The following is an 11,734-nucleotide window of genomic DNA, read 5'->3' as shown; positions in this document are numbered from 1 at the left end:
GTGGCGGCCATATTGGATTTCTGATCGACCCGAAAAATAACAACACTTTGTCAGGACCATGAGGCGATCATTCCTACCAACTTTCAGTTCAATCGGTCCAGCAGAACTTGACTTTAAGTTTGAAATAGGTTTTCAAAATGGCGGCCGTGGCGGCCATATTGGATTTCTGATCGACCCGAAAAATAACAACACTTTGTCAGGACCATGAGGCGATCATTCCTACCAACTTTCAGTTCAATCGGTCCAGCAGAACTTGACTTTAAGTTTGAAATAGGTTTTCAAAATGGCGGCCGTGGCGGCCATATTGGATTTCTGATCGACCCGAAAAATAACAACACTTTGTCAGGACCATGAGGCGATCATTCCTACCAACTTTCAGTTCAATCGGCCCAGCAGAACTTGACTTTAAGTTTGAAATGTAAAATGTTAACGGACGACGGACGACGGACGACGGACGACGGACGACGACGGACGAAAACGGATAGCAATAGGTCACTTGAGCTAAAGCTCAGGTGACCTAAAAAAGAAGAGATACAGAACATATTCACAAATCTGTACTTAAAAGTCTGCAAACCATGGAAAATTCTTTATTGACCTAAAACTGTATGTTACACCAAGTTTCCTTAACAATGACAAATAATCTACTGTGATCTACTTAAAGCCAAATCTGTTCAGATATCTGTGTTATCAAAGGCACACATTAAGGATCCCTGTCCCACTGCACTGTGTATAAACAGTACAGTAACCTCCCCTTTATTTTGGTTTTGGATACATGTATGTCTGTAGAGCACTTCCATTGGACTGGGTAGCTCAGTCGGTTAGAGTGACAGTATAACAATCAGAAGTCCCGGGTTCCAATCCTGGTCTAGCCATGATGAAATTTTACCAACAGAGACTTCATCTTTTATGTATTATTTTTTTGTCATAAAAGTCCCACAAAGTATGATTTTCTTTTCAGAAATGATTTATAAAAGCTATATTCATACAGGAAAAATTGGTTCTTACACTTAGTTACAGTGTTTAGTAGTGGTACGGGGATCCTTAACTTTAATAGGTACTAAATATATAGCACATGAATGTGGTGAAGTCACATGGCCCCATCACACCTTGCTATAATCCAGCCAACACCTAATCTGGTTGTCCTACCAGGGTTTTAGGGGACCGATTGTCTCTCTTTTCTATATAAAATGGTGCAGTCATTCAGCAGGCTCAATTAAACCACCTTTAATTTTGTTGAACCTCATGAAGGAATAACCTTCACTGTATATCATTGAGTCTTTTAGTCTCACTACAAATTCCAGTAAGGCTAAGAACTTGATTGAAGGAATAGTTTTGATGTTACTAAAGTTAATTGACAAAGCTTTTTGCCAGGAACTGTGATCAAGTCAAGATTGTATCCCTCTTTTATTTCAAATTTAATACCGGAAAATAAAAAAAGGCCATGATCACAACAGAGAAATGTTATTTCAGAATTAATTTTAATTAACAGATTGAGCAAAGTATGAAGTATGAACAGTCACCAGGATGAAGCATATTTTCACTTGGCATTAGCTTATTAATTATTTCCAAGTGTTTGTTTATAAAAAAGACAGAAACAATTATAGATATAAATGATTTGTGCTTTATGTTGCTACTACTGTATTCAAAAGGGAATCTATTTTCCCAGATTGCTTTTTGTAAAGGATTTGGAGATATGTAATTTCTGAAAATATATCCACGCCTTTAAATCACAGATATCCGTATATATGAAACAAAACAAAAATCTACAGTATAGCAATGAAAGACTTTCAATTCATTTGTTTTAAAACTGTACAGTTGTAAAACTTTGACACTGTCAGCTTATTTGAAAATTTACTCCAGATTACTTGAATTCCCACCCAAAATGTCCCCAGCATCCATATCAATGATGGCGTTGTTACTGCCACTCAAGTCAGCGCCTGGCATGTTTCCTTGGTTACTCTCAAAGACATTCTCCAGGGATTCATTCTCTGGTAAACTCTCTAACATGGTCACAGATTTACTAGCTCCATGGCAACAGGACTTTTCTTGTTGCGGAGCACTCTCGGGAGCAGGCGTTGCTGCTGGATTCATCGGAGGGGTGGTGTTCTCCAGATTCGCTGCCAGTGTATACCTGGTACCTCTCTTCTTGCCTAACACTTTCACATAATTAGCAGGAATGACACCAATTTTCTTTCCATCAATACTAGCCAACAACCAACCTTTCATTCTTGGCTGCAGTTCTGAAATTTTAAAAGCAAACTATATGTCCAACATCTTACAAACTTTTATTGATATGTGAAATAAAAATAAAATAAAATGTTGTGCATAAACTTAAATATACTTGGCTCTCAGTCTAATAAGTTTGCCTAATCCAAGTTTAAACGACATGTGTCCGAGTACGCAATGTGATCAATTTAAGACAGACATTTATATTAACATCTGAGACTGACAATCTGAATCATTTCATCATCCTATAACAGCGATTAGAGACGTTTCATCAAACCTGGAATGCACTTATACATATTACTATGAAATGTCATGTCCATTTTTTTTTAATAAAATATGAAACTTGTTTGATAATTATACAACATACCTGAAAACAATCTACCATTCATTGCATATAAAGTAAAAGATTAATTCATCTGAGGAGTTACAAGTAAAGCAGAGGGATTCTAAGAAGGTTTCTGGCAATGTGGTACATGATTTACCAGTTCTTATAGATTTACCCTTTCTCTACCTATGGAAATCGGCCCCTAATATGACTTACCTTTTGGGGCAACATTGATGTTTTGTCCGGCACTGAAGGACAGCTCATTGCTTGAATCAGCCTTGAAGTCAAACTCGGCTCGGGCCACAAAGTGATCCTCTTCACCTGATGCCCAGTTTTTCTCTGTAGAAATATTAAGCAGACTTAAGGATATTAAAGGAATATGTCGTACAAGCTTTGTGTTATTAGTACAAGTATTCAGTACCTGTTTCCTAGCTACTTCAGTACGGAGATATTTTCAATATTTTCCTTTCTGTTGTGCTGTACAAACTCTCTAGAGGTTGTTTAAAGGGTTGGATAAAAAATATTCAGTTACTTTTACAAGAACTAGGTCATAGAAAAAACTACAGTTTAGAATAGGATAACACAGAATATGTTAAAGTGGGACTCACTAGTCTTAGCTAAAGGTGTCAGAACACATCCATATAAATATCAGAATCCATGGTTTTACCTGGAGAAGGATCTGCCATTCTGTTGATAAATTTCCATATCAGCCAAGGTGCACCGAGAATGATTCCAAAAAACACAAGGATTGGCCACGTAGATTTCTTTGGATCTTTTGCAGCTTCCGCTGAAAGCTGTTCTACAGAGTCTGCAGCTTGTGTCCAAGCTTCCTCAGCATATCCTGCTGGTCGGAGGCGCAGCAATACCAACAACTTCCTGTACAAGTATCGGATCATTCGAAATATAGCCAGTGCTGAAAACACTTGTCCTAATTGCATTTTTAGTCTTGAAAAATTGTCCGCCACCCCAATAACTGCTCGGAAGGAATTGTACACTGCCTGAAATGTTGAGTCCAACATCATGCTGACAGATGTAAATGCATTTACAATACTCTCAACAGACTGAAAGGCTTGTCGTGAGTTCTCCTCGGCCTGTCTGGCAAACCCATTGTACTGATCTTCAGGTCCGTTCATCCCATATCTGTTATAGCCCATGCCATATCCACCCATAGAGCTACCATACATGCCTCCACCTAGACTACTGTATGGACTTGTGTAGGAGGACCCATACCCCATGCCACCATATCCTCCACCATATCCTCCACCACCACCATATCCTCCACCATACCCGGAGAAATTGGACATGCGGTTGCCATACATGCCCTGTTGGGAAGGTCTGCCAGGAAGTGGTGGTGGTTCTCTGCCTCCAGGTGTTGCTTGCCCAGTACAACATGGTGGGAGTGAAGCTCCTGTTCTGTAATGGCAATAAAAATATTTGATATTTTTAGAAATATCTGTGTGCCTCTATGTTATTTTCATGTTAAGATAGCCAGTAAAGCAAATATTTTCATCTATCCATTATAATAACACATGAAAACAGTTCACATACTTGCCAACTTTCGAATTTTCCATGGGGGAGATTTGGCTTGCTCAAAATTAAAACCTAAATAAAATATGTTTAATTATACCCTCTAGAGACGAAATCACCCTTTAAATGACATATTTTGAGTTGTTCTTTCAGATGAAATAATTAGATCTTAGATTATAAGAATAGTTTAGCAAATTCACTGGTTGAAAATGCTAATTTTTGTGAGAGAACGATAAGTACATATTAAGATAAGATAAGTTTATTTTCGGTTCAGGGCTTATACATAAGCCCTCTATACCAGACTCAAAAAATACAAATAAAGTATTATTATGCATATAATATAAATAATTTGACAATTATATGATTGCAGCTCTGTAATTTTTAAAAAGTTCTTGGTTTTTCCAGTGGTTGTCTAGTTCATTTTTAAATTTGTTAACGTTATTTGCTGAAGTAACATATTCAGGTAGTTTATTCCATGTCGATGCCTATCTTACTGAAAAAGAGTTTTGGGTATATCGTTTTTGAATTTACGGCTGTGACGTTGAGCAGCGTCTTCCCATAACACTACTGTATTGCAGCATTCCTGGTCGTATAATCCATTAATAATTTTATATAGTTCTATCATGTCCCCTCTTGCTCTTCTGAAGGCAAATGTTGGTAGCTGGAGTCTTTACAGTCTCTGGCTGTAGCTTAGGTTACTTATGCCTGGAAGGCACTTGGTTGCTTTTCATTGCATTCCCTCTATCTTATTAAGGTATGGGCGGATTGGTCGAGTGGTTAACACTCCAGCCTTCCACGCAGACGGCCGGGGTTCAATCCCCGAAGTCGACGTAAGCATGGAATATTCAGAGAAAGTGTTTTTCTCCTGCCAACACAACTCCAACAACCCAGGTGGAGCATAAAATGGTCTGGGGTGGATGTTGCAGTATCTGTGCTGTAGCATTCAAGTGAGGTTGCACTATAAATGATACCGTTGGAGCACGGTCCCACTACAAAACAGAACACAATACATCTCCAACACACACAAAGGCACACACACATAGGGAGATATTAGCCAGGTGGCATAGGTCTAGAAGTTAGCGCCTGATAAGGCAGCTGCTGCGAATTCCTCAATATTGTATTGATTCATATATATGCTAAATGTATTGACTGTATAAAATTGTATATCTATGTAAAAAGTACATGTCATTACACTATAACAAATAATTCTCTTAATGGTGCCCGAGCGAAGTTCTTTAATGGTAACACATGCGTGCGTAAACAGAGCTGCTTCCCCTTGCTACACATTGCCTTTATTTTTTTTCATCTGAAAGTTGACGTCCAGTCTCGACACGGGAAGTGTATCCTTGAAGCAAAGACAATTGTGTTTCAACCCATACATGAACATCTTCATATAGTGAAAACAATACCCATTTTTTATTAATTGCTTATTTAGATAAAAACTAATACACATTCTGAGTGAAAAAAATCTATCACATAAATTTTGATACTAGCAGGGATGAAACGTCGTTCAGAGATTATCATAATATGACGTCACAAGCACGTCACACTCAATCGGCCTTCATTGGTTATTTTTGGAAGGTTGTTACATTTATCTCTTTGTCGGTGCTTCATGACTTTTTAATTTCAGTTTTTGCCACAGGCACAAAAAGTAAAAACGCGGATGTTTTCTGAAGATCCATTTTGTTATAAACCATGGCCAGGTTCAGTTAATATTTTTACTGGGAGATATTTTCAAAAAGAGCCACATTAAACCAATAAGGTCAAAGTGTACATTTATTTTTTATTGTCTAATATTTCATCAGCTTTTGATTTCCATTTGTTTAGAATATGAACGAAATAATTAACATTTTTGAAAGTCTGATTATAGTCTTACATAATTTATGTATGGTAGCAGAATACAGTAGAAATGGCCCGACTCTGATAAACAAGGCACATGCCGAGGAAATGTAAACACAGCGGATTTACCCTACACAACACATGTATACATGTATATATATTTGTAAACTGCATTACATTTACAATACATATAAAGTACTGAGAAGTGTATAAACCTCTTTTTTCTATGTATGTCACTTGTGTGAAAACCATGGTTACCACATCAAAAATTACCAAAAAATGCCAAAAATTGCTATTTTTAACCCAAAATTTGACCCCCGCAACTAGTAATTTTTTTCCTAAGCTCTGTCTGAAATTAAAGATTACCTACCTGGTTGCAGAATTATCTGGGTCCCAGTAAAGTTGTAAAACTTGATTTTTTGCAATTTTGCGTCGTGTGCTGTTGTCAAAATTTTACCTCCTGTAAAGCTAGCTTTTCATGTGTACGCACCCTTTCGGATTATGGCCAAAATTTTATTCTCGAACCAAAAAAATCTTCTTTCTTTTTTACAAATGTGAAGTTCACATAGCCCACTTCATCATGCTTATACCAATTTTAGTACAGTTTTATTTTTATAATATTTTTACATATCATTATACAGGGGTTAGCCATTTAACAAAAATATCACCCATGGCCACAACCCTCTACTGTACACTGCTACCAATGCATCACCACTCATAAAAGAAACAATGGATAATTCATTTATGTCAAAATCAACAATAACTGTCCAGACAACGACCCTTTTCTAGCAACGTATTACTTTTTCACATTGCATGCCGATTTATAACTAGTAACAAACAGAAACTTTTTAATTTTATCTGGCATCATTACCTGTCAAATCTCAGTGACAGTTACAAAATTTGAAATTCAATCTGGTGTTTCAGGATGGAACAGGAACTCAAGACTATATATCGATATAACGACAATCTCAGTTTCATCAAAGTATTACAATGTTTTCTTTTTTTAATTTCTTTTTCTTAACTAACATCTCTATACATTTACTTTTATAGACTTATCGTCAAAGGTATAATAAGCACCTTTTTTCTATACCAATTACCAAACAGTTTTTTCCTAACTTATTTCAATCATTCTTTTTGTGACCTGACGGAAGCTTGTAGGGATTAAATTCTTAAAGCGGGAGGAAGCCGGAGTATCCGGAGAAAACCCTCATTGTCAGGAAGGTTACCGGGATTGAATCCATCCATCTTGGTGAAGACGAGCTCGCTATCCATTGTGCCATCCGACCCATCATATAGGTTACGCACAAGAACAAATATCTACTTAAGCTTTGAAAATGGTGTCATTGATGCAAAAATTATATTGTGAATACATTTTTACCAATCATCAACGATACAAAAAATCTACATACGGGAGACTGGGGCAAGTTTGGCCACCCCTGATATTTTTGTTTTTGAGCTAATACGTACAACTTTAAAGATCTTAGCAGTTTAGTTGGCTGGGCATTCACACAAAAAAATGTTGAGGAATACTCTAATGTAATCTTCAGATGATATACCTTAAAGCAAAGCCAAGCAATCACTACCATATTGCTGTACAATAAGAATTTATTGAAATATAAATTTGGGCCCGGTTAGTTTCGGCCAATGATACTGTGGCAAGTTCGGCCCATGTAAAACATAAAAAGTTGTAAAATTGTCGGTAAAATTTGACGTTGCATGCTTTATAACGTCATAATAAAGCTGTTTCCAATGGGGCCGTACTTACCCGAATGACCGTCTGAAATTATCCCATGACGGGGCTCGTTCAGCCATCCGATAGGGAAAATTTAATAATGTTCAAAAACGGATGTGCTGCCATACTTCCAAGAACGGACTTTAATAAAAATGGGCCAAATTTGCCCGATCTCACCTATTATTATGTCGGTCTTAATCTCAATAGATTTTATGTATCTCATTCTGAATCAGTAAACTTTATATATCTGAGATCAACAAAACCCTCGCTCTTTAAGGCTTTGTCTCTTCATATTACTGGTAATGAGTAAAGTTCAACTGCTTATTTACTAATTTACTAATACTGTGATGCAAATTTATTTTCAACTTCCTTAATAACATGCAACATGTCCCTAACCTGCTAAACGATCAGTAATCGGTAAAACTATCGTCGTATACAACCCGACCTGTAGTCATCTCCGTAGACGGTAGTTCACGCTTATTGAATGATTATCACAAATTTAATATCAAGTACATGAATATGTAGAAATTACTTTGATGTAAGATATCATAACATTTGTTTTTCAAATAGACCCCAGAGCCTCAGTCAGGTACGATCGAAATCTCTGGTAAACAACATAAAACATGATTGTTATAACGATACATAACATTCATATGTGACATGAAAGAAACACAAGTATAGTTGACATGTATGCTTATGATAAAATCAGTACCCTGACATGCTGTTTGTGGGTACACTGAGCGATCCTTGAAGTCTGTTTACTCCCGGACTTTCCCAAGGCTTCGGAGGCGCAGACATCTTACATAGTCCAATCCTTGTCACACGAGCGCTTATCTATAGGGCGAAGGTCAAGGACATGTATGAAACGAAAGTAGACACGGCAATCGGAAGCCGTCGGCACTTTCCGTAAACGAGAAAACACAGCGGCATGGATCGCTTTACTTGTAATATTAAAAAAGGGTCTCCTATACTAATAATTACATCGCTTTACTATTGTATTTATTAGAATAGGAGACCCCTTTTTTTTTAATATTACAAGTAAAGCGATCCATGCCCCTGTGGGTTTAACAGGTGATTATCAAATGAACATATATTTATTGTATAAAAGATGTTTTATCGACGGTAAAATTGGAAACTTTTTTAATCATTACAATTTGAAAGCGTTAAATGGTTTAATGCTAGTTTTCCAAAGACAGGAATATGTATCTGCAGATGGAGCCAGCGACAAGGCGTATTCAGTTCAATTGAAGAACATACAGGAAACACATCTATTAAAACACCCTCCTGAATAAACTGTAAACTAGTGGAAGTTTAAGATAGGCAATGTACTATTTATACAGAATGTTAATTTGAGAATTTGACTTCCCACCTATGTTTGTATTCATGAATTTGTATATACGAACACAAGTGTCTATATAGTAATTGTATGATGTTACTAAGAGTACACTTCATAAATACATAGTAAGACAATTTCAGTTAACAAGAATAAATTATTTGTTATGGTTATTTTTTTTCTGGAGAGAGGTGGGGACGATTGGTTAACAGGTATAGGTATGATAAGGAGACAGGTGGGGTCGGTTTGGAGATCAGGTTGAAACGGCTGTGAGACAGATAGGGACGGTCGGAAGACATGTGGAGGTGGTCTGAAGACATTTAACATAGACACGAGTCTTATTAAATTGTATCTGTAGTTTAGATTTAACAGTTAAAAGATATTAATCACCAATGTATTTCAGGATTTTTAAAGAGAGTTGCTTCCCCTATCACTTGTTACGTTGAAAGTAATCCCCGGTTGGAAATGGAACCATTGTCAGTTTTCAGTGTTGAAATTGGAAATTGATAGCGGTGGGAAAATTAAATAGATTTGTTTTTCCTCTGGAAATGGACCCCGTTGGAAATAACCACATGGGTGCATATTTTTTCGGTAGGTTTCGTAAATACAAATATAAACTATATTATTTTACACCAATTATGAAACAAGTTATTTCAACTTGTATCAATCACTCTTGTTGTCTCGGATGTTAGCGCACGGAGGGTCTTTATGTGGGAAATCGGAGTACCCGGAGAAAACCCACTTGGTCGGACAGATGACCCCATACCTTAATTTTCACGTCCGATCGGGAAATTGAATCCCGTCCTCCTTGGTGAAAGGCAAGTTCGCTATCCACTGCGCCACCCGACCACCCAGTATGTTTCAGCAGGTAATCTCCATTTTATCCCTCATTTCTACAAAAAAATCATCACACGGAAAAAGATGCGCCGAGTTATAGATGATTATAGACTTGAATCACCTAATCAGGCCACCGTTAAACTCTCGAGTTCAGAAAAAGTACGAAACGGTGCTGCATAATTATGTGCAACGTAAATGAATGATAAACATATTTTGTCCATCACAAGGTCTGCATTTAGGCGTTTTTAGATGGATTCATGAATATTATTTCGACAACAACAAAAACACGTTGATAACGAACGCCAGAATATTATGACATAATTTCATGCATTTTCAAAACTTCCCTAGATACTTTCTTCAACGTTGAGTCTGTCTGTCTGTCTGCCTGTCTGTCTGTCTGTCTGTGTGCTTGGGTTTTCTCCGCCATTGTGGTATTTTCAGTTGAATTACATCCTTCGTGTTTGTCTTCACCTCGGTTCAAGGAAGGCAGGATAAAGCCTATTCTTTTGAGATCCATCCTCTTCAGGATTTTCTCTCAAAACATTTTCTCTTTTTAATTTTGTTTTAGAAACTCACTATCTGCTTTTCCCCTGAAAAGTGTTGAATCTGGAATTCCGAAGTAGATTAAAGTGGCCAAGAAAAAACCACCAGAATACATTTTTCGCCTTTTTTAGTATTGATGGTTAATGTAAATATTGAGAAAATGTGCGAATTCTTTATGTGGTGTCGTTATATTTGAAAACGACATATTATGTCTCGTATTATCAGTTTTTGATTCTGGCAAAGCAGTCGGACCATATAAAATCAGTAACCGCTTACTTAAACCTACGACAAGAATACTATTAGTACCTCCGGCAGTGTTATTCAATGGCTCTTTCCTTTTATAATTATGTACATATATGTAATACTTTTACAGTCTAGCGTTATAGGGGAAGAGTGAGTGTCTCGTAAGTCTAATATTCCGTCTTTGCGTATTGCAGAGGTATCTTCTCTTGTGAGCAGGTATTGATTGTTACGTAATTGGTTTGTGTGAGAAAATTACGTCGTTTTCTCAAAAATTGATGACGTTACTCTCACAAACAAATGACGTAACAATCAATACCTGCTCACAAGAGTAGATAACTCTGCAATACGAAAAGACGGAATAGTAGACTGGATGTAAGGGTGGATGAGCAGACATATTTTAGAGATTAAAATACTTGTACCTTTTACATGTGACACTATAATAGACTAATTTGAATTGAATTTAAATTGAATCCTTCCCTGGTGGACGGAAGAAAACACTTTTTTACTTTATACCCCTGTTCAGGTAAGGTGACTGTCACCTTCTAGTAACCTATCCGTCTATCTCATTATTAAGTTGTGTTTCTAAAAGAGAGAAAAGTTTTTCAAATATGTCTTCTATTTTCAAGGGAAAATGGTATTTCTTTAAAATGTCAATCTGGATTTCTGCTATGTCATTGTCTCATTGAACCGTTTCCCAACTGGTCGAGCTTTTTCATGTTAAACATTGTTTCTGCCATTGACAAGAATGAACAGTCACGTACTGTATGTTGCTACCTTTCGACATCCTCAGTCCCAGGTGAAAATCGCACTTCAGCGTAAGTGCGATTTTTACCTGAGGGCAAGGATGCGTTTCAACCGATGAAGTATGGCAAAATTAACCTATTTGGTTCTCCATTTATCTGACTAATCGTCAAAAGAGTGCAAATGGCACGGCCATGTTCAACAAATTATTGAATCATCCTTTTCTATAGAAACGAAATATAAATTTAGTAATGAGACATTAGACACTATAATATTAAGCAATAAACTGCCTTCTTTGGAAATTTATTGTCCTATTATTCTCACAGGATTGCAGACAAATTGAATAACGCGTTATGATTAATGATAAAGACATACTAAAAATAGTTTT

The 11,734-nt window shown here is 36.8% G+C and overlaps 1 protein-coding gene across 1 annotated transcript; it reads right to left on the bottom strand.

Annotated features, from left to right (window-relative positions):
- Positions 1–523: 523 nt before the first annotated feature.
- LOC110445157 (probable peroxisomal membrane protein PEX13) lies at positions 524–8,482 on the bottom strand. The gene is made up of 4 exons (XM_021489598.1): positions 8,362–8,482; positions 3,219–3,964; positions 2,768–2,890; positions 524–2,240 (listed from the first exon to the last, which is right to left on the bottom strand). Exons 1-4 carry the CDS (start codon positions 8,445–8,447, stop codon positions 1,852–1,854), a joined length of 1,344 nt encoding a protein of 447 aa, XP_021345273.1. The 5' UTR covers positions 8,448–8,482; the 3' UTR covers positions 524–1,851.
- Positions 8,483–11,734: the final 3,252 nt, after the last annotated feature.

The sequence above is a fragment of the Mizuhopecten yessoensis genome, unplaced genomic scaffold, assembly GCF_002113885.1.
Source record: "Mizuhopecten yessoensis strain PY_sf001 unplaced genomic scaffold, ASM211388v2 scaffold2091, whole genome shotgun sequence".
NCBI lineage: Eukaryota > Metazoa > Mollusca > Bivalvia > Pectinida > Pectinidae > Mizuhopecten > Mizuhopecten yessoensis.
The sequence above is the reverse complement of the archived record's forward strand: the minus strand, read 5'-3'. Positions and strand labels throughout refer to the sequence as shown.